Consider the following 24,430-nt stretch of genomic DNA (forward strand, 5'->3'; position numbering starts at 1 on the left):
AGAATCATTCACTAAATACTCCTAAACTAAAAGAGATGTACACACTCAGCAGTACTAAAACACACACACACACACACACACACACAATCATTTGTTAGCAAGATCAGCAGAAGATAAAAACACAAAGCGCAGTGATGTAGTGAGAGATTCAAGCAGAAGTGCATGTGATGCATCTGAGCTGATGGAGAGAAAGCAGTTAGACTGTAGAGAAGACCTGATGTTAATAATGCTTTGGCTGCAGGATTCAATGCTAATCACAGAGAGAGAGAGAGAGAGAGAGAGCGAGCAGAAGCCAGATGAACTGTTGACCACAGAATTCAGTAATGACCTTACACTGCTTACAGCCACTTCAAAATAATGGAGTCTGAACTTAAACATTTCAGCATCATGAAGCCCGAACGTCAATTATATGCAATTATATCGATTTATATTATACATTATTGTTTATTTTCCATTCTATTCTGAAATTATTCATTTGTTTTCTTATATCCTTATTGATGTATTTATCTGTTCCATATGATAACATTGTTTACTTTTTTTTTTTACAGAGAATATTTCTTAATTACTTTTCCTTGTGAAATTGGGGAGAAATATGACCTGATTATATGATAATTTTCATGAGATTTAGCTCAATATATAACAAATTAAAAAGGATATTTTTATGCTTTATAATTCATTCACAATATATTTCGACCTGTAATCATTCATGTTCTGTAGAATGTTCGAAACCACAGATAAATTATATAATTTTCATCCCTTATAAGAGAGTATAATGCATTACTGCACATGATCAATGGTGTATTATTGGTTATAAGGGCATTTATTTATTAATGGGGTTGTACTACTTAATGTATTAAAACATTGGTTATAATAAGCCTACTTATGAAAATATAGAAAATATTACAATGTGCTCCTTGGAAAGCGTTGATTTTTCTGATTCAAGTCGAATCCATTAAATCATTTGGTAAGTGTGTGTAACCAAAGACCACTTTATAATAGCTGAGTGGACATAGGAGGTACCTTGTTCTGTACTGAAATGCCATTGGCTGAAGTTCCGACCAATGAGAATGAAGCTCCTGGTGGTGCCAGGTGGTTGGCTGATGTGCTGGATGATTGACAGGGGGACATAGATGTCTCCCTGAGGACAGCTGGAGACACACAGAGGAGACTGAATCGACAGAAACATCTGATGATGGTGCATTGAAGAGCTAAGCATCTTCTGCAGATACAGAAACATCTGATCAAACCTGCTTCTTTCGAACACTTTGACTGCCGTGTCACTGGCCAGTGAGCCGACCAGATTGACGATCTCTGTGAGGATGGAGGGCAGGAGGAAGTGATGCGAGACTTCAGCTGAACAGTGCTGAATGGACGGACAACCTGCAAGAGAAAATAATTCACTGAATATTTCAATACGGGACTTTCCTGTCTGTTAGGATGCTGACTTTATAATTGTGTACTTCTTTCTAAGTTTCAAGGTGAATTTTGCCTTTTTCATTTTGGCCTTGTTGAGCGTCCCCTCTATAGTGCATTTAAAGAAAACGTTAAAATCAAGGAATTTCTACTTTGTACTTTTTCATAAGAAAATAAATTACAAATTGTAACATAAATACCAAATGAACTGCTATTAATACATTCATGATAAATTTTTTTTTGCAGAGAAAAATCACTCTTCTCAATACAGCTGCTAGTTTTTCCAAAAGAGTGGGTGTTGAAAAGACATTACAATTCAACTAAATTTTGATGTAATCACAATTATTTTTTTTTTAAATATTTTTTATATTTATACAATGTATATAAAAGTCAAAGTGTATAATTACATAAACATTTCTCAATATTTAGATAAAAAAAATCATACTTTGTCATTTATGTGTACATTTTGTAAATATACATTATAAATTATACGTGTCAATTATTATAAAACCATCTAACAATTTTTTTTTTAAGTCATCATCTTGCATGCTCCCTGAGGGCTGATCAGACCTTTATTCCAGGACGTTACACATGCTTTAGTGCAGATTTGACCACGTTTAACTTCACTGTAAATCACAGGGTGGTTGTGGCGACTCACCCAGTCTGTTCATGAAGGTGACCCAGGGCAGGTACGTGGTGTGGAAGACGGGCTGAAGAGTGCCTGTATCACCCTCCTCCAGCTGGACTGCATGTCTCCTACAACACACACATCCAGACACAATCCTCAGTTCACAGGATGCTCACGGTTTCACATGGGGGGTGGAGGTCATTTCAGCATTTATTGCCATCCGAATCAGAAATGACAAAACCAAATTATCTACTGTATCCTGACACACACAAAGGATGGTTGGTAATTAAATTATCCAAATCGACATCTCCTAGACTTCCAGAAATAACTGATTATTCTGATACGATCTGATACGCACAGTGATGAGAAGTTGGGCACAATGGAAGTGTGTTTCAGTTTGAAAGCAGAGGAGAAAGACAAAATAAAAGTGTTTAGAATGTGTATTCTCAAGACTACATTCTCTTGTTCTTGTGCATTTTATAATAAATAAATTAATTAATTAATTAATGGGTAGGCCTACACACTATTACTCTGTGTGTTTTTTGTTACGTGCAACCGGAGAGAAACGGAGTAATTTTAGTATTATTTATATTATTATATGATTATTTTATTTAGCCTTTTTTTTAGATTTTTATTTTCAATTTTAATTTCAACTTTTAGTAATTTTATGTGATTTGGCAATGTTTTATTTTTTATTTTTTTGTATTTTATTTAATAATTATATTTCTTTGTTTTTTCATATTTTGATTTTAAAATTTTGGTAAAACTGACACTTATTTTAATTTATTTTATTTAATATAATTGCCAATGCAACATTCCTAATTTTTGTTTTAAGTTTTAGGTTTTCATCTAATATATTTATTTTATTTCAGCTTTACTTCAGTTAAGGAAAATGATCAGTCTCTGGGGTGTATTTGTAGCAATAGCCAAAAAAACACTGTATGGGTCAAAATTATTAATTTTTCTTTTATGCCAAAATCATTAGGATATTAAATAAAGATCATGTTCCATGAAGATATTTTGTAAATTTCCAACTATAAATTTAATAAAAAAATTTGATAAGTAATATGCATTGCTAAAAACTTCATTTGAACAACTTTAAAGATTTTCTCAATATTTAGATTTTTTGCACCCTCAGATTCCAGATTTTCAAATACCGTATTTTCCGGACTATAAGTCGCACTTTTTTTCGAGAGGGCGAGAGGGCACTCAGTTCTCCTGTAGTCTACATTGAAGACATAGAGCGCCCTCTCGCGGCTGGAGACGGTAATGTTTTCTCTTGGTGCTTGGCTCTAAATAAATGCGACTTATAGTCCAGTGTGACTTATATGTTTTTTTCCTCATCATGACGTATTTTTGGACTGATGCGACTTATACTCAGGTGCGACTTATAGTCCCAAAAATACGGTAGTCTTATTTCAGCCAAATACTGTCCGATCCTAACAAATCATACATCAATGTAAAGCTTATTTATTATCAGCTTTCAGATGATGCATAAATCTCAATTTCAAAAACTTGACTCTTAAGACTGGTTTTGCTGTCCACGGTCACATATCTCGTCTGTTTTCTTGTTTTACCATCTAAACATGTTCATTGCATCATTGGAAGCTTGTGCAAATATAGTTTTCAGACAGAAGTGTGAGAAACACAGCTGTGTGTGTGTGTGTGTGTGTACCTCTGGGCCTGCTCTTGCTCGACTGCCATGGCTTTCTCTTGGTTCCACTGCTGTTTGACGCTCTCCGTCTTGTGTCTTCGTCGGTTCACACGACTGTCCTCGACACGCTCCGGTACGATGTCATCTGTCGTCTTCGGACTGCCAAGCTCAGAAGTCTCTGGTTTACTCTACCAAACACACACACACACAAACACACACACACAGATAACTGACAGATAACTGACAGCAGACCAGTGAACATAAAGCCCAAACATTTCTCCAGCATTTACACTTCACTGAGTCCAGATTAACCCCATCATGCTGACCATCAATGCAGGTTTGGAGAGATTGACAGTGATAATTAATGAGAGTAATCTGCTGTTAAAGGACTCTGCTCATGCTGAGTGAGCGCATGCACGCACCAGTATTTCCCAGAAGCTGCGGCGGGTGGTTTTGCCGGTGGGTGTGGTGGACTCGGGTGTGCTGGTTCCAGTGGTCGTGGTGGAGCTGGGTGCTGAACTCAAGCTGATGGGAGACGGACCGCTCTTGAGCCCATGAGCTCCACTGAGCCGCCGAACGCTCTCCTTCACCTCCTTACTGTCAGACTGCAGGAGACTCAAGGGAACTGCAGACACACACCATCAACGAAACACACCATTTTACACGACCGCTCAGAAGTATAGAATATGTTAGATTTTTTTATGCTTTTGAAAGAAGCCTCTTCTGCTCGCCAAGGCTGCATTATTTGATTAAAAATACAACAAAATCAGTAATATTGTGAAATATTATCACTATTTAAAATAGCGGTGTTTTTATGTGAATATATTGTAAACTGTAATTTATTTCTGTGATGTGCTGCTGTATTTTCAGCATCATTCCTCCAGTCTTCAGTGTCACATGATCTTCAGAAATCATGAAAATATGATGATTTACTGCTCAAGAAACATTTCTGATTATTATCAATGATGAAAACAGTTGTGCTGCTGCATTTGTTGTTTTTTGTAAAAATATACATTAGTTTTAAGGATTCTTTGATAAATATAAAGTTAAAAAGAACATAATTAATTTGAAAGAGAAATAGTTTGTAACATTCTAAATGTTTTTTTCCCTGTAACTTTTGATAAATTTAATGCATCCTTCGCTGAATAAAATTATTTATTTTTTAAAAATCTTACCTCACACTTTAATTACAATTAAAATATTTTTTTTTATAAAAATTGATATTAAAACAGAGTGTCTACAAAACTTATTTTATATATTGAAGTAGACGCCTTATAAATTACTTAAAGATTCAATAAAAAAATGTATCATGAGAAACATAATTTGAGACAGTTATGATTATTTAATATTAGTGTATTTCGTCTTGTTCCAGGATTGTTTTAGTTGTATTTAGATTCTAATGTAGTTTCTATTAATATTTTAAATCTTTAATATATACAGGTGCTGGTCATATAATTCGAATAACAACAAAAAGTTGATCTAAATCTATTTCATTAATTCCATTCAAAAAGTGAAACTTGTATATTATATTCATTCATTACACACAGACTAATATATTTCAAATGTTTATTTCTTTTAATTTAGATTATTATAATGGACAACTAAGGAAAATCCCAAATTCAGTATCTCAGAAAATTAGAATATTGTGAAAAGGTTCAATATGTCCACAGAGCTCTGAGCTCTGTGTCCAAGCACATTAATAGAGAGGCGAAGGGAAGGAAAAGATGTGTGAAAAAAAGTGTACAAGCAATAGGGATAACCATACCCTGGAGAGGATTGTGAAACAAAACCCATTCAAAAATGTGGGGGAGATTAACAAAGAGTGGACTGCAGCTGGAGTCAGTGCTTCAAGAACCACTACACACAGACGTATGCAAGACATGGGTTTCAGCTGTCGCACTCCTTGTGTCAAGACACTCTTGAACAACAGACAGCATCAGAAGCGTCTCGTTTCAAAAAGGACTGGACTGCTGCTGAGTGATGAAAGTAAATTGAGCATTTCCTTTGGATATCAGGGTCCCAGAGACTGGAGGAAGAGAGGAGAGGCACACCATCCACGTTGCTTGAGGTTCAGTGTAAAGTTTCCACAGTCAGTGATGGTTTGGGGTGCCATGTCATCTGCTGGTGTTCAGTGGTGGTCCACTGTGTTTTCTGAGGTTCAAGATCAACGCAGCAATATACCAGAAAGTTTTAGAGCACTTCATGCTTCCTGCTGCTGACCAACTTTATGGAGATGCAGATTTCCTTTTCCAACAGGACTTGACCCCAGCACACAGTGCCAAAGCTACCAGCACCTGGTTTAAGGACCATGCTATCCCTGTTCTTAATTGGCCAGCAAACTCGCCTGACCTAAGCCCCATAGAACATCTATGGGGCATTGTGATGAGGAAGATGTGATATGCCACACCCAACAATGCAGAAGAGCTGAAGGCCACTATCAGAGCAACCTGGGCTCTCATAACACCTGAGCAGTGCCACAGACTGATCGACTCCATGCAACGCCGCATTGCTGCAGTAATTCAGGCAAAAGGAGCCCCAACTAAGTATTGAGTGCTGTACATGCTCATACTTTTCATGTTCATACTTTTCAGTTGGCCAAGATTTCTAAAAATCCTTTCTTTGTACTGATTTTAAGTTATATAAAAATTTTTTGAGATATTGAATTTGTGATTTTTTTCTAGTTGTCATTTATAATCATCAAAATTAAAAGTAATAAACATTTGGAAAATATATGACTGTGTAATGAATGAATATAATATACAAGTTTCACTTTTTGAATGTAATTAATGAAATAAATCAACTTTTTGATGATATTCTAATTATATGACCAGCACCTGTATATATATATATATATATATTTTAGTTAAAGTTTAATAATAGTATGTTTTTGTCATTTAATAGTATATACATACACAAACTGAACTAAAAATAAAATGAATAGAAAATTTTGTTTTGATTTCAATTTTAGTTATTTTAGTACATCAATTTAGCTGAAAAAGTTTTTTTCTATCTCATTTTATTTCAGTTAAACGAGTAACGAAAGTAAAGTTTTTTAATGGTTTTAACTTTAGATTCTGTTCTGGTTTTCCTGTAATGCACTATATGACATTCTGTGTGCATGAGCTGCTCACCTGTGCTCTCGTCCCGTGGGGCAGCCGCAGACAGGCAGAAGGTGTCCAGACACAGCGGGTTGGGCAGCACACGCATCTCCATCACCACGTCACAGAGGGCGTGGCGTAGGGCCGCCCTGAGCCTGTCGGTCAGCTGCAGGGGGCTGATGTTACCCTGCTCCCACACGTCGAAGCGCACACGCACGGCTGCACCTGTGCACGGGCGTCCCAGAGCTCACATACACCTCACACACCGCTACTGTAAACACTGTATTTGTACATTACAAAAGCATCCCAACCTGAGCTCTGGCTGCCAGAGTCCTCTTTGACAACAGTCGTCAAGGCCTCGAACTGGTCCGGCTGGAGGGAGATGCTGGAGACGTCTCCTCTGAGAGCCGGAGCAATGCCGTCCTGAGCAGGAATCTGCAGCATGCAGCCTTTAGCGTCCACGAAGGACAGCACGATGCAGGCGATCCCTGTGGAGAGCAGACGGTAACAGAGTTAGAGGAGAAGGTGATGGAGGCCAGTACTAACTGAGCTCGACAGAACAGCATGAATGATGCAAAAAAATGATGCAAACTCGCATGAAAGCAATAAGTTCAGCTAGAGCTGAAAGACAGGAGATGCATGCTCATATGTCTCATCAAACAAAGCCGTTTATGCTCAAGGGGTTGATTTTATTAAAAGCAAAAGATTTCTAAAGATAAATCTGTTTTGAAACGTTTAAACTTATTTTCACTTACTGTGCTTCTGTTTCAAATACCTTTTATATACAAATCTGATTACCCTTGACACAGCCTTTCAAACTTAAAATGTAAAAATCAGTCATAAGAATATAAAAAAAAATGTAAACTGTGATCATTTCATTTAAAGCAACAGATTTTTTTTTTTCATATAAAGGTCACATTAATATGCAAATAAAATCAACTATATATATACATACACACACACACACATACATATACATATATACATAAAATTTTAATTCAATTTAAATGAATTTATTTGTAACACTTTTTTTCTTTTTTGTTTAAGTAATCTTTTTTTATTATTTCATTTCAGTCACAAAAAATATTTTAACACACACACACACACACACACACACACACACACACACATATATATATATATATATAAAATTCTGTGACTGAAATAAAATAATTAAAAAAAGATTTAAAAAAAAAACAAACATAAAAAAGATTTAAAAAAAAAAAACACACATAAAAAAGATTTTTAAAAAAACTGTTAAAAAATAAATACATTTAAATTGAATAATTAAAATGACTACAAATAAAACTGAAATAAAAAAGCTAAAAAGAAATATTAAAAAAGGACAAAAGCACATCCAATGAAACCAAAAGATAATATTAAAATTGCATTTTTCTCTCACTTTCAAAGTAAACATTTAATGTGTATAAAGTGTGTTTTAAGAGAGTTTATTTTCTGAAAGTTTAAAAGGCTGAACATTCCCATACTTGAAAAAAAACACCCATATGTAGCCTTAAATTATATAAGCACAACAATATTTCAGAAAACAATGCCTCTACTTGAGTACGCACTCTCATAAATCCTTTAAATGGGGTTTTATGCTGTTGTATTGACTCGGTTATGCTGTTTACAGCATGAAGCCAGGAGGCCCTGGGAAGCCGCGGCTCTGATAAGCGCAGAAAGAGAAAGATTTCCATCATTAGATTCTCAGAGATCGATGGCTCCTTCGCTCCAGTGGCTGTGGCTATAAAAAAGCCTCGCAAACAGAGCGGCGGTCGCATTAAAAGGCACTAACAGCAAACAATGGAGCGCAAGCAGGGATTTATCCAGCTGCTTGTATTAGCATATGCTGTTAGTAGTTTGAGGCGTGATAGATGTGTAAGTGTGTGTGTGTGTGTCAGATTTCAGATACTAATGCACCGCACACAATCATCTGAAATAAATGTGCACCTGTGCTCTCACCTGTTAAAGTGTGCATGCATTTTCATTATTGTAGCCTGGATGCATACGCTCTGAACGGTCTGAAACATACGCTACATTAAGTACATGAGTGTAACACTTCCAACTAAGCAAGCTCAATTTCGTGCATCATAGCATTTCTGAAATGCGTCTGACTGCGATTCATAATCCAACACAAGTGTGTGTTGCTTTCAGAACAGTGCCAATCAATGAGCAGCTTCTCAGCATCATGTCTTTGGCCTCTCATCTAACAACTCCATTTGCTGTGATCTTTGAAGAGCACTTGATGAGGTGTGATGTGGTGTGACCCGCGTGGCCCCTGCACTCCCGAGAGACTACATGAGGACACAGAGCAGGGCCCTTCAGTCTTTGCTGGACTCTGGGCTTCAGTCAGACAGACTGAGTAATCATGGAAGTCACTTCCTGATTTATACTGACAGCGGTCAGCGGCAGAGAGTGTGAATGAGATGATTTTAGACTCTGAAGTGCCTGAACACACAGACAATCTGATCCCATATACACCATACAAAACTGATTAAGTTGCAATGAGAAATTATTAAGACAATGCATGCAAATTGACAGTAAAACTCTGTTTTGTGTGTGTGTGTGTGTGTGTGTGTGTGTGTGTGTGTGTGTGTGTGTGTGTGTGACTTTAAATTTACGATGAAAGTAAAAGACTCTGAATTACTAAATACAGCAAATAACTGAAAAGTATTAATAAATAGTTTAATTTCTACAATCTACCGAATTGTTTTGATGGTAAAAGTTATATGCCTCTACATTAGCAATTGCATTATGTAGTTGCATGAATATTAAGTAGATTAATAAATGGTGTAAAAAAAGGTAACACTAAAATTATATCTCATTAGTTGATGTTAGTTAATGCATTAACAAAACTTAAACAATGAGCAATACATTTGTATTGTATAGAATTGATTAATCTTTGTTAACATAAGTTAATGAAAAAACAACTAAATTTTGATTTGAATAATGTTTTAGTAAATGTTGAGATTACTAAAAGCTTCAGAAATATTTTCATTGTCAGTTCATGTAAATTAATGTAGTTTGCTAATGTTTATTAAACAACTTGGAACTTTATTGAAGTGTTATTATTTGCATAAAATAATGTACATGTTGTACGGTGTAAATAGTAAATAGCATTTGTGCCTTATTTTTTTAGGTTGCTTTGGATAAAAGCGTCTGCTAAATGCATATATGTAAATCTATAATGTGACATTAAAATAGAGAGGTAAATAATAATAAACTCAATTTATTTTCTGTTGTAATCAGCATTATGCCACGTTTTACTGAACCTGAAACTTCCCTTTAAACCAAGTAGAGGATATATTGATTCTCTCCAAATAAACATGAATAAAAGAGACACGCTTTAACAAAACACATGATTTAAATGCTCAAATAATGCAACAGATAATAAATATTAACCAATATAAGTATACACGCCAGAAATTGATTAATTTGAAAGGCAGGAAAACTACAGTCAATTAGGACAATTCTGTATTGTTAGGTGTGTTTAATAATATAAAACACTCAATAAAAGCAGAAGACACGTGTAACACACATGCAGCGTATCTCATGCAGGTGTGAGCAGGATCTGCTTCGGGAAAAGCTCTCCTCATTTCCCCCAAAGATTTCAACCCCTACATAAATCAGTATTCAAAAACTAGTGGGAACAACAAACAGGTGACCAATGAGCTCCAGTTCACACAGAGGAACTTACTGTATGCAACTTCAATGTTGATTGGTACTTCATAAACATATTAAATGTAAATTATACCGCAAGATGTCAATTGTGGTCTATGGTAATCATTTGCATAATGCTTCATTTCTCAGTAAGTATCACACTGACTGACCACAAAAATGAGTGTCAGAAGCTTTCAACATTAATTTGGTATTTGGGCAGCTAGCACAAAGGAACAGTTCACCCAATTAAAAAAAAAAAAAAAAAAAATCATCAGCATATTGATGCAAAACAATTTCTAAATAAAAAAAAATACAGTTTAACAATTTCTATCTGCAAATTTATTCTGAAAATGTTTATCATTTCCTTGCACAAAGCTGTCATAAAGGAATAGAGTGCACAGGTCAACTTTTTGGGAGCTTTCAATTTCATTATGTAAAAATCGAACATCAGAGATCATGTTAAACTGCACTTTTTGTGCTCTACAGCAGAACGAAGGTGAGTTAGGATTGAGTAAATAATGACAGAAGTTTCATTTCTGGGTGATCTGTCCCTTTAAGGGGTGATCATGTGACCATGCAGTACCACACTCAGCCAGTGGGGGCGCCACAGGACACAGCACAACAGTGAAGCAGCTGGAGGCTCTTATACCTTGAAACTGAGAGGTTGGGAAGAGATTCTGAACAAGGTCCGACATTGTACCTGAGGCACAACAGACACCCACAGACAGAAATGATGAATGACAGACACCAACTCAATGAACAACCAATGAGCAGTGCTGGGGAGTTGAACTTGCTAAAACATCAGTGACAAATAATTAGCTAGACGCTACGGTTTATCACCACATTTCCAAACCTACTACACACACACACGCACACCGTTGTGCATTAAAATCTCTGATTTGAAAATCTAAAGGCATCAGATACAGATTTCAGACTATATTTAAAATTAAATGCCATTAAAAGTGGCATCATAAAGAAGTCCTACTCTGATAAGTTCTCTTTAAGTACCAACAGCATGTCAATTCATGAATTAGTAAGCTAATAATTATTAGTCATAATTAAGACATAATTGTGAATTTTAATAGTCCAAATTCAGTTTGTTGATTCAGAAGAATGATGAAGTTTGCTAGGTTTACACGGAGACAGATTTTGTGCAGCTAAAATAAAATTTCCCATTATTCTCTGTGATGACACAACATAATAAAATACACAAATGTACCATCAATTACACCCAACCCTCTACGCACACCTTGGCAATATAATCGCCATTGGCTAGTAAAATTTTTAGTTTACTCACCAGACTGATAAACTATTTTTACACACACACACACACACACACATTTAAATGCATACATAAATTCACTCAGTCAGTGTTCAGTGAGTGAAAATATATCTGTGCTAATCTTATAATAGCCTTGAACATACACACTGGCGAGTAAAATCTAAGAGTTTATTAGCCAATGGCTAACAATAGACATAATTTAGTCGCCCAGAGTAAAATTTAGTCACATATGCGAGTGATTTACTCGCAATGTAGAGGGTTGCACATCCTCATTATACTGAATTAATGCTTGAAACCTCTTTATTATGAAGTCAGAAAGAGGAAAAGAAATAAAAAATTGCCCAGCATATCCATTTTTTGTTAGTAGTACATTAGTATTGAAGTCAACAAAATTAACAAAAGCACATTACAAAAATTAATTGTGTGGTAGGGTGTGTTTCGGGTCATGCCGGGACCTGTGATGGCTTGTGGGAAACTCAAAGCCACGCTGCACTGATCAGGCTGATAATATACAACATCACACTGAAGTCCTGCCAACTGGCTGCCTTTCAAAACCCCGGAAGTGCTGCTGCGACCTCACAGAAACTCATATTACTGTCATCCTGCATCAATGAACCCACAAGGAAACGATTCCAGCAGCCACAGAGCCCTTTATTTACATTCTGATGAAGTGCATGAGCAGTAATGCTGGAGAGCATCCTGTAATGTTCCTTGTAAAAGCAGGTGCATTAGGAGATCTTCAGGAGCAGCTCTGGCAGGTATTTGTGTGGACTGTCAGTTCATTAGTGGTCGGGAAAGCGGGGAAGAGGAACCCTGTGACTCCGGGCCAGAGCTGATTTGACTTCCACTGTCTCTACCTGACAATTATCTCTCTGCACTTTGGGATCAAGTCATATTAGGACCCTGAGAGGCTTGTTAAACACGCTTCACGTTAATGAGACAGACCTGAAGCCTTCCCTTCACAGCTCTTAAAATACTGACAAACTGCTACTATATATTTATAAACTCCACATGCACCCACTGGAGTGTTAAAAAACTATAGGGGTCGGATGCAGATTTCAGATTTTATTTTACAGATTAAACAAAAGCTTTAAAGAAGCCCCCCCCCCCTCTATTAAGATTAATAGAGTCTTAATTAAGTTCTAAATGTGAATTCTGACTGTCCAAATGAACTTTGTTGATGAAGAACAGTAATACAGTTTGCATAGTAAACTCTACACATTTTACTGGTTTGTGAGACTAAATTAAATTTCCCATCATTCTCTGTGACGGCAAATACTCAGTAAATCAGGTTACTGACTCATTTAAATACTCTGCTCCCATAAATGTTGCATCTGAAATGGAAACTCCTACAAATGCATGTGCAATAAGATCAGCAGCCAAAATAACCGTGTCCACTGTTTTTTCACGGGGTGTCTATAGTAAATCCTGACAGTGGTTTTTTAATGATAAAAGAGGGGTTTTGACCAATATCACTCTTAATCACAATATTGTTTCCAAACACTCATCACAGTGCAACTTTAACTTAATAACACCGCCCTTATTATCCATATTTTACGTCACGACTTGATCTTCTAGATTTTATTGGTAAAAAATGTTTGCATCAACATTTGTGACCCTGGGCCACAAAACCAGTCTTAAGTGTCAATTTCTCAAAATTGAGATTTATACATCATCTAAAAAGATGAATAAATATGCTTTCTATTGATGTATGGTATATTAGGGTCTGACAATATTTGGCTGAGATACAACTATTTGATCATCTGGAATCTGAGGGCGCAAAAACATCAAAATACTGAGAATGCCGGTATCAAATTTTCCTGTTGCGGTAAATTGATAACGTTTTTATCACGTTATACGGTATTATCACGGTATTGACATTTTGTTTTAAAGTGGTCATAATACAATATAACAGGTTAAGTAACTTTTTTTCTTATAACAAAAATAACTAAACATTTAAAAAATAAAGCAATACAGAAAAATGTATAAGTTAAATGTTTTACACATTAAAGTGCAAAAGAACTATAAAGACCAATAGGTATCACTTTACAATAAGACCTCATTAGTTAACCTTAGTTAATGCATTAACATTCAAGGCAAGGCAAGTTTATTTTTATAGCACATTTCGTACACAATGGTAATTCAAAAATAAATAAATAAACTAAAAATAATCACAAAAATAAAACAAGTAATTTAAGAACTTGAAAATGAAAATGATTAAAAAATTGACTTAAAATGAATTTAGGACAGATTAAAAATAGAAAATGATTTTACATAAAATATAGTGTAATCAGTTCGGACATCACATAGTGCTTATTCAATAAATGCACAGCTAAACAATGAGCAATAGCTACATTTACTATAGAAGTTATTCATCTTTGTTAAAAAATACAAGTCTTAGTTCATGTTAGCTCATTAAATAACACAGTTGCAACTTTCAATTTTAACAATGTGTTATTAAATATTGGAATAACTAAGATTAATGAATGTTCAGAATAATTTTTTCATTGGCAGTTTATGTTAACTAATGAAGCCATAATGTAAAGTGTGAATGAACAATAAAAGATCAAAACACTTTCAAACAATATCTAGGTTATTTGTAGTCCAGATTAAAAAAAATAAAAAATGAATGTTTGAAGATAAATAGCCCATTAAGTCTAAATATTTCAGTAGTTGGCTCTGTAATAAACACCATAGGGAAAACACAAATCTGAATGGTTATTTAAGATTATTTGTATGTTTACAGGGTAAGAGCTGCATTTAGCGCCATCTGCTGTCAGAGAGTGAATGTGCTTTCATTCAGCGCGTCTCTCACGAGTTCCTCCATGTGCTTCGCTTGTTCACATCAGAGCGCATGCGCTCTTTCAAGCAGCACACAGCGGTGTTGTGCATTTTTAAACAGCTGATGGGAATACTATTCTTAAAATGCATTCCAAATATATTTATTCACGGTATTTAGAAGTGCCCACGATAACAATATCGTGCATATTAATCACCGCAATATATCTATACAAGTCTAGTCCAAATTAAGCAATGCATATTACTAATCAAAAATTAAGTTTAGATTTTTTCACGTCAGGAAATTTACAAAATATCTTCATGGGTCATGATTTTTACTTAATGTCCTAATGATTTTTGGCAAAAAAAGAAAAACCTATAATTTTGACCAATACAAAGTATTTTGGGGCTATTGCTACAAATATACTATAGTTATAATTATAATATAATTCAGGAGCTCAGGAGTGTGATTTAGGAGGTGCTGAATGAGATGCAAGTCAAACCTCAGAAACATGAGATGCAGATGATGAGTTAGGAGGATATAAGAACACAAGTCTCTATACCTTTGCCTCCTGTGCCCTGGCCTCCAGGTTTATTGTACAGATAGATGTCATGATCGGGCAGCTCGCTGCTCAAATGGAAGTAATGCTAAGAGAGAACAAGAGCGAGACACAAAGAAAATTGATGATTGGAGAGTGATCATTTTAAAAAGTATGCATTTATTTATTTTATATCTTCATAATTTGACCAATTTTATGTAGGAATGCACAATATTATTTTTAAGAAAAAAATTGAAAATTTTAAATGTTGACTTTTTTTTTTTTGCAGACACGCTGTGATTGTAATCACCTATTCACCATGAATAATGTGCACTTTAAATTCTAATCGCACATTGGCTTCCAAAAAATGGCATTTAAGCGACTACAGAGATGCAATGAGGTGTGTGTTTACGTCTTTCCTCCTGGGGCAGTAGTGCATTATGGGAGCTCTCTAAATGAACTCTCAGTGACCTGTGAAAGCGAACCGCACTCAGAGAGCATGAAAGTATAAATGCATTTGCAGATCCCCGCTGCGGTCATGCTTTATCTGTGGTGCTTCACTTCACACTCACATGGAAGTATAAATGGCTTACTGCGAACCATTTTCTGAATATTTGCGTAATCACCAACATTTTTTGGGAAATGGATTTAATCAAACGATTAATCACATCCAAAACACAAAATTTGTTATATAATTTATTGCATCTCAATAAATTGCAATGTCATGAAAAAGTTGTTTTCATTTATTTCAGTAATTCAACTCAAATTGTGAAACTCATGTATTAAATAAATTCAATGCACACATACTGAAGTAGTTTAAGTCTTTAATATTTCTTTTAACTGTGATGATTTTGGCTCATATTTAACAAAAACCCACTTTATAATCAGTTTTAATACACGAGTTTCACAATTTGAGTTGAATTACTGAAATAAATAAACCTTTCCACGACATTCTAATTTATTGAGATGCACCTGTATGTGTGTGTACTGTGTATATTTAATATGTACATATAAACACAAACACACACAGATGCATGTATATATTTAAAAAAATATGCTTTGTTTAAATATAAAATATTAATATTTATATATAATATATATATATATATATATATATATATATATATATATATATATATATATATATATATAAAAAAGTAATCCTTTTATAAATGAAAATACAGTTCATACACACATACATACATACACACACACACACACACACACATACATATATATATATATATATATATATATATACACAAACGTAAATATTTTTATGTTTGTGTAATTATATATACATAATATCTATATACAGTACACACACATCTTTTTTTGTGATTAATCATTTGACAGCACTAATATATATATATATATATATATATATATATATATATATATATATAGTATATGAACTGTATTTTCATATATAAAAGGATTACTAATTTTAGATATTTGCATACATTTATATGATGAATCTACAACAGTGTTTTTCTGATTTAAAGATCTCTATGAACCAAATGCACTGGGATGTCTGTCTCCGTGCATCAGACGCTGGTACCTTAAAGTGGTGCTCCATGTTGCTGTCGGTGTATTTGGGGATGTGGAGGAAGATGAGGAGGTTCTGACGGAGGTAGTGAGCCACGGCCTGGATCCACGGCACACAGTACAGCGGCAGACAGAACTCCATCACCTCCGTCGCCGGAGAGCCGGGAGGCTGGATGAACTGAGACGGAGAGGAGAAAACTGTGAACAATCATGTCTACAGTCTGTTATCCAGCTATTAATCTCAAACAGCACACACACCGACTGCCAACAAACTGAGAAAAACAGTGACCGCAATATTCTTCTAAACCAACTCACTTTGATTCAAAGCACAACGCATTTAACAGTCAGAAAAAATTAAAAGACATCACACAGCTTCAGAAGACTTGAAATACAGAACATTTTACGATACTTTTATATAATTCATAGGGTGGGCAAATATAATTCATCTGTTTAAAAGATGGTCAAAGAAGAGAGAGAGAGAGAGAGAGAGAGAGAGAGAGAGAGAGAGACAGAGAGAAAGAGAATAAGAGAGAGAGAGAAAGAGAGAGAGGAGACAGAGAGAGAGAGATTGAGAGTGAGAAAGAGAGAGAGAGAGAGAGGGAGAGAAAGAGAAAGAGAAAGAGAGAGAGATTGAGAGTGAGAAAGAGACAGAGAGTGAGAGAGTGAGAGAAAGAGAAAGAGAGAGAGAGAGGAGACAGAGAGAGATTGAGAGTGAGAAAGAGACAGAGACAGAGAGAGTGAGAGAGACAGAGAGACAGAGTGAGAGAGAGAGAGAGAGAGAGAGAGAGAGAGAGAGATCACCTCCACATCTGCAGGTGTCAGTTTGCAGTTCCTGACCAGCATGACTGTGATGATGTCCAGCGTGGCCTCGTCCAGACGCTTCCTCAAAACCTTCACCAACTCATCCGTGATCTCTGGACCTGTCCATCACACAACATCACATCTCAACTGGGAATGTGCCACACAATGGAAGTACAATAGTTCAACAGATCGCAAGCCGTTTCATATTGACTTTAGATTTATAACTGAAGTCTCCAGATCAGGTGCTGAAATCCCTCAGAGCTGCTCAATAAACCCAGAAACGACCCGACAAATTATTAATATGCGTTTAATAACAAACTGATGAAACTGGAAAAGATTTCCCTGGCTACACTTTGGGACTGAAGTAATACATTTACAGGAAAGGAAATAACTCAAGGCCCTGATAACAGCAGGATTAATGCAGAGTTACAGCGCCTCCTGTCAGCCGCTGATGGTACTGAGGCAAGACCGTTTGATTCATATAAAAATCAATGAAAAAAAATATATAATATATATAATACATACATTAAAAAATATATACATTAAATATTTGAAAAACGTTCCTGGAAAAAAAAGTTCCTGGTACAAATGTTCCGGGTAATTTCGGTGGAAACACGGCATAATTTTCCTATTATTCTAAAATGTGCAAAATAGTCATAATAAAGAATGAGTCGATATGGGTAGATTAATCAACATTTGCTGTCCAGAATTAAAACAAAGGCAGATTTGTCATTCGTTTACACGACTCATTCTTGCTTTTCATTCTCTGCTATTTTTTAAATGTCGTTCCATTTAAAAATACGTTGGTCGTTGTGCTGCATCTTGCTTCTTTTACAACAAATCTGACCATAAGTGATGTATATTCAAGAACCTGTACAGTTTAAATTACACTGAGTAGTGTTCAGTCCAGCTTTTTACGAACGCAAGAATTGGTCTGAACTTAAAGGTTCACTGGTTTTGCTTTCAGAAATCATGGCTGGTGTAGTGGTGTAACATCCCTCATAGAAACCAGCACACTTCATTCATCTTTTGGTTTGTCACTGTACTGTGAGAAACATTTATCTATCCCTCTCTCTCACCTGCGGTCCCTACGCCATGCACCTGCAGCAGAATGTGTTTGTCCACCAGTCCAACCGGCCTGGAGCCTTCCACAGATGAGCGTGATGACTGTGAACATGAGACATGTCATCACACACTTACATACAACATCACACATCGGGCTCATGGGAGCACGTTCTACACCTGCTCTTTAGGATATAAATACATAACCGCTCACATTTCTATAGCTCAGGATGAGGCTTATAAAGGGCGTAAGCACAAGGATACGTCAGTGCTTTGCGAGCAGCAGGTAAATCAGTCAACTCTGGAAGGCGATCTGAGCCCTAATGGCTGCTGAGGGCTCTGGTTTCCTAAAGCATAATGAGAAGTGACAGTGTGTGAATGTTACCGTGAGGTCCTCAGAGCCCAGCGGCTCCTGGCTGCGGGCCAGACCCACAGAGCGAGACACGTGCACGTTTCCATCCAAATCACTGTACTTCCCTGCCTGAGACGTCTCGGAGAGTCTGTGGAGACACACAGAAGTGACGAGGAGGACAAGAACGAGGAAAGAGTTCAAATACATTCCAGCATCACTTACAGCACTAAGAGATTATGGGGAGATATTATAGTGGCAGACAGATATATCAAAACATTTTCTGCTTTCAATTCTTTTTAAATCACAGGTAAATACTGTGCAATAATGATTTTGGCTATGCAAATTATAAATATTTGTGAATGTGTAGGCATTATATACCGTATTTTCCGGTCTATAAGTCGCACTTTTTTTCATAGTTTGGCTGGTCCTGCGACTTATAGTTAGGTGCGACTTATTTATCAAAATTAATTTGACATGAACCAAGAGAAATGAACTAAGACAAATGAACCAATAGAAAACATTACCGTCTCCAGCCGCGAGAGGGCGCTCTATGCTGCTCAGTTCTCCTGTAGTCTACACTGAAGACATAGAGCGCCCTCTCGAGGCTGTAGACGGTAATGTTTTCTCTTGGTTCTTGGTTCTAAATAAATGCGACTTATACTCAGGTGCGACTTATAGTCCCAAAAATACGGTATATAAAAGTTCCTTTGAAATAGCAGCTTCATAACCTGAGCTAAAAGTATTAATTAAATTGAGGATGATTAAGGGAACAAGATCTTTTTAAATGAGATGATGACAGAATGTATTTGGCAACCAGAACTGGATTTATCTGGCATAGAAATATGAATTAGGTAATAAATCTAAAAATAAACAGATGCACTACCCAGTGAAAAACTGGGTAATTTATTGTTTAATAAAGAGAAATGAATACTTTTATTTAGCATTAAGGTGATCAGAAATTACAGTAAATACATTTATAATGTTACAAACATTTTTTTTATTTCAAATAAATTCTATGAATATACATCAATAATATATACAAACATGTCTATATGTCATAGTTATAATCATTTAAAAATATAATTAATTATTATTTTACAATGTTCAAAATAGTAAAAATAATAAAAAATGAGTAGATACGAGTTAATTTAATCAATATTTGATTCTTAAAAAATAAGATAAATGCTGAATTTTCAGCCAAATTGCAGTTTTTCTTGCTTTCTTTCTTCGCTGTTTTGATTGTTGGTCTATTTAAATTATTTTAGATGGATGTCTTTTGTCGCTGTTCTGTTTTTATCTTTTTTTTCTACATATTTAGGAATATTTTTATACTTTACACAGTTTTAAACTTTTACAAGTTTCAACAATCCTGAAAACCAAAAAAATATCACTGTTTCTCAAAAGAACATTGATAATAATCAGAAATGTTTCTTGAGCAGCAAATCAGAATATTTTCATGATTTCTGAAGATCATGTGACACTGAAGACTGGAGGAATGATGCTGAAAATACAGCTGTGCATCATAGAAATAAATTACACTTTAACAGAGATTCACACAGAAAACAGTTATTTTAAGTTGTAATAATATTTCACTTTTTATTTTCTGTAGTTTTAATCGAATAAATGCAGCCCTGGAGAGCAGAAGAGAATTCTTATTTTTTTTTAATCTTACCAACCCCAAACTTTTAAACAGTAGTGTAAATTAATACTTTAACATTCACATTTATACTGACGCATTTGGAAATGTTTTTTATCCAAAGCGGTTTACTTTCTACTCGAGGTAAACACGTCATCAGTTCATGCACTCCCTGGGAATCGAACCCATGACCTTAGTGTGGGACCAACAAACTCTCATTTACTGTGCTCCTCAGATACCAGCATCATTCACTGGAAACTCATATTGCTCAATAATTAATATGCAGAGGTTGTGACTCACCGGAGGTAGAACACAGATTTGGTGGTGCGCTCCTGATAAACAAACATGTTTTTGCGGTTTACCACACAGAAAGCGTTTAGAACGGAGCGCAGAGCCTGGATAGCTGAAAGAACCAGAGAAAACAAATCATCTCAACCCAGTTGTTCATGCTAAACACATGATTCCATGAGGAACCACCTGATTGGTCCGCTGTGGTGTCACTCACCTCGGGACACGCCCATGTTGGGTCCCATTTTGAGGCGGGGGTGAATATAAATAACGGTGCTCCAGACCACATCACAGGCGAAGTAACCCGGGATGAACTGCATGGTGGCGGCAAGGTAGTCCCGCGGCTGATAGCTCTCATCTGCATTGTAGTCTGGGGAGGAGACTTTCATCTTAATTTCATAACAAAAGGGCGATTAGCAGGATTAGCTGAACTCAACAGGCCCACAGAGCACCTAAAGTTGTACTACAGAAATTAAGCATTTGAGCGTTGATCGCTTTGGTCGACTGGATCCAATTCATTTGCACAGTCTGAGGCAGACCTACAGACCTCTATGAGGACATTAGTGCAGTAATTCACACTAAACAGCCGAGTGCTCAGACTCAAACTGCTGTCTCAGTTTGCTTCAGTCTAAATTGTGCTGCATTTTAAATCAGCAGCTGATGTTGTTAAATCTGTACTGCATGTCAAAAGTGCAACAATATATATCAGCATTTTCATCCACACAAAGCCATACACGTGGTGTGGGTCTGGCCTGAGCACAGGGCAACATAATTCATTAAAATAAAACTGAAATCAAGATAAGTTCGCCTTGTTTTCCAGTGCAAATATCTAAGCGTTCTTAAATCGAAATGCAATTAGTTAATTCATTTCTGAATTAAAATTAAGCAAGTTTATGCTTAAAACAAGAAAGAAAGAAAAAAGCCAACGGTAAAAAAAAAAAAATTGATTTAAAGGGTTAGTTCACCCAAAAAATGTAATTTAAATTGGTTTAAGGTTTAAGTTGCCGTCCCTTTAAGCTTTTGTTGTTGTTTTTCTCTGAGTGGCAGAAATGTTTTCTTGTTTTCATTTTCTTAATTTTGATATGTTTTTCAGAATGCTAAACTTAATATCTTGTCATTTTTGTTGTCTCGAATGAAGAATGTTTAAATATCTGTAGTGGGATTTAATGTATTTTTTCACAGTGTTAAACATGCACTGCAAGAGTTTTGAACTCAAAGTTTCAAACATTGCATTTAAAAAATTGTGAATCACAATTTTATTAGATATTAATAATAATGAATTGAAATAATTTCACCATGACTCTGTTAATATTTCATGCATTTGTTTGCATTACATTTCACTGATTATTTGCCCATTAGAAATAGTGAGTAACTCACAAGTCAAACTATTTGTTTTTGTTTTTTTTGCACTAAACCTTCAGCATTTTGGGCATAAAAGACTCTAAATGTGAGATGGAAAATGGAAAAGCATGGAAAAGCAGAGCATTCGAGCTGGAAGGTTTGGTTCCCATACAAAAGATTTTAACAGATGAAGAAATCTAGCTGAATTATGACAATTTTCTGAGTGATGTAGCTATTTTTAAAACTAAAACATTTCAAATGGGCACTTCCTGTCAAAGAAGTTAGGAGCCCGGCTCTGGTGTGTAGAGAGAGTGTGTGTGTGTCATTGAGTACTGTACCGTCAGAGTTGGTCATCCTGGGTCGGTAGAGCGACTCGTTCTTCCAGATGTCCTCTTCGCTCTCAGCCACCAGGAGAGAGTGACACACGTGACTATCATGCAGGTCCTGCAGCAGGAGGCGCTGTGGAGAGAACCATGGGAGGTCACAGAGGAACACAGTGGAGAACAGTGCTCGAGGATCAGAAGATCAGAGATAGTGGCTCAGAATGAGCTGACTCTTCTTTACCTGGTTGACTGTTCGGCACATTTCTCCAATCCTCCTCACCACCAGCTGATGAAGACGCAGGTACTCTGGGATCTCCTCCTCTTCCTCTCTGTTAAAACTCCTGCCAACACAACGCTCGAGATTCACAACAGTACAAAGTGTTTTAACATTCTCAGCTCGGTTTTGTTTGCATGTCTGGGGATGTTTGAAATGCTGCTCATTTGTATGTTTCACATGTTTAGAGAACAACTGAACACATTTATAGGAGTAAAACCTGGACAACAAACAACACTTGAGGCATATTTTGACACTTTCTGTGAACAGGTACTGAACACTCTCCATAAATGACAAGAAAAAAAAACAAACACGTTTTGACATTATTTGTTTTTATATAATTATACTATTTTGTAAACAGCTTTGAAAATTGAAGGAGATTATTTATTTGTCTTCCTGCCATAATTTTTTAATAGGGAAAATCGTGATTTATTTACATATTGTTAAAAGAAATAATGGTATATTATATAATAATATAAAACAGTTTAAAAGTAATTAAATTCAATTAAAAGTAATTAATAAATTAATAATCTTCAAATAGCATTAAATAATCAATTATAAATGTGTGTGCTTTTAAAAGTATTATTTCTAAAACAAAATTATTTATTAATATTATTAATAATAATAATAATAATAATAATTTAGAAAAATTAATTATTTAACTAATACAAATAATTTTAAATTATACAATTATATAATTGTATATATATATATATATATATATATATATATATATATATATATATATATATATATATATATAAATTTATAATTGTATATATATATATATATATATATATATATATATATATATATATATATATAAAAATCACACTCCTTTCCAAACAACAAACAATCATGTCAATAAACTATGAAACTGTACTGATGTGTAATACGTTGAAAGCACCAAATACAAGTAATAATAAGTGCGGCTTCAATAAGACAAAGAGTGACAAACGATCATTCTTACATTGTGCTTTAAACCAGTCGTCTACCAGCCAATTAACATGCTGATTTGTGCTTGCATTTGGCGCTTTCTGAATGTGAATTTCGTCACCCGAGCGAGTCTCTGCAGCAGTACCTGGTGTGAGAGAAAACCTCCACCCTGTCCTGGTGAATTCTGATGATGAGCCAGAAATCAGGCATGAGTGGCGTCTGTCTCTCCTGCTCATTCATAGTGGGTCCGTCGCACTCAGAGTCACTGCTGCCTCCGTCATAACCTGAAACACACACAGCAGAGAGGACAGGGACCGTAAGGAACCATGACTGTGATGTTAACATGCTGTGTGTTGAGTGAAGTCTCACCCAGCATGTCTGAGTCCAGGCTGCCCTGACTGGAGACCACACTCTGAACTCGACTGGGACGCAGTTTCCCACTGCCTGAAAGCAACAGGAATCAAAGCCGCTCAGAATAAACAGTACAAACTTTATTATTAGAGTTGAACAATGGAAATACAAAAAAAAAAAAGAAAAAACACTGTTTAGTTTAGTTATCGATCTCTGCTTTACAGAAATTGTTTACCCATAAATAAAAAATTGCTGAAAATTTCCTCATCCTTAATCCATCCAGGATGTAGATAAGTTTGTTTCTTCATCCGGTTTGGAGAAATGCTCATCAATGGATGCTCTGCAGTGAATGGGTGCCGTCAGAATGAGAGTCCAGACAGCAGATAAAAACATCACAATAATCCACAAGTAATACACACCACTCCAGTCCACCAGTAAACATCATGTGAAGAGAAAAGATGCATGT

The 24,430-nt window shown here is 35.6% G+C and overlaps 1 protein-coding gene across 1 annotated transcript in view; it reads right to left on the reverse strand.

Annotated features, from left to right (window-relative positions):
• The window catches only part of szt2 (SZT2 subunit of KICSTOR complex), an 84,461-nt gene that overhangs the window by 29,055 nt on the left and 30,976 nt on the right, over positions 1-24,430 (reverse strand). The window contains exons 39-56 of the mRNA XM_059559542.1: positions 23,983-24,057; positions 23,759-23,897; positions 22,645-22,744; positions 22,419-22,539; positions 20,957-21,109; positions 20,752-20,854; positions 18,849-18,963; positions 18,481-18,568; positions 17,402-17,520; positions 16,614-16,778; positions 15,077-15,161; positions 7,105-7,281; positions 6,827-7,018; positions 4,118-4,320; positions 3,717-3,883; positions 2,072-2,169; positions 1,248-1,380; positions 1,021-1,148 (exon numbers count right to left, since the gene is read on the reverse strand). Of these exons, the coding sequence (XP_059415525.1) occupies positions 1,021-1,148; positions 1,248-1,380; positions 2,072-2,169; positions 3,717-3,883; positions 4,118-4,320; positions 6,827-7,018; positions 7,105-7,281; positions 15,077-15,161; positions 16,614-16,778; positions 17,402-17,520; positions 18,481-18,568; positions 18,849-18,963; positions 20,752-20,854; positions 20,957-21,109; positions 22,419-22,539; positions 22,645-22,744; positions 23,759-23,897; positions 23,983-24,057 (2,361 nt within the window). The remainder of the gene's footprint in view (positions 1-1,020; positions 1,149-1,247; positions 1,381-2,071; positions 2,170-3,716; positions 3,884-4,117; positions 4,321-6,826; positions 7,019-7,104; positions 7,282-15,076; positions 15,162-16,613; positions 16,779-17,401; positions 17,521-18,480; positions 18,569-18,848; positions 18,964-20,751; positions 20,855-20,956; positions 21,110-22,418; positions 22,540-22,644; positions 22,745-23,758; positions 23,898-23,982; positions 24,058-24,430) is intronic.

This window comes from Carassius carassius, chromosome 10, assembly GCF_963082965.1.
Source record: "Carassius carassius chromosome 10, fCarCar2.1, whole genome shotgun sequence".
NCBI classification, from domain to species: Eukaryota; Metazoa; Chordata; class Actinopteri; order Cypriniformes; family Cyprinidae; genus Carassius; species Carassius carassius.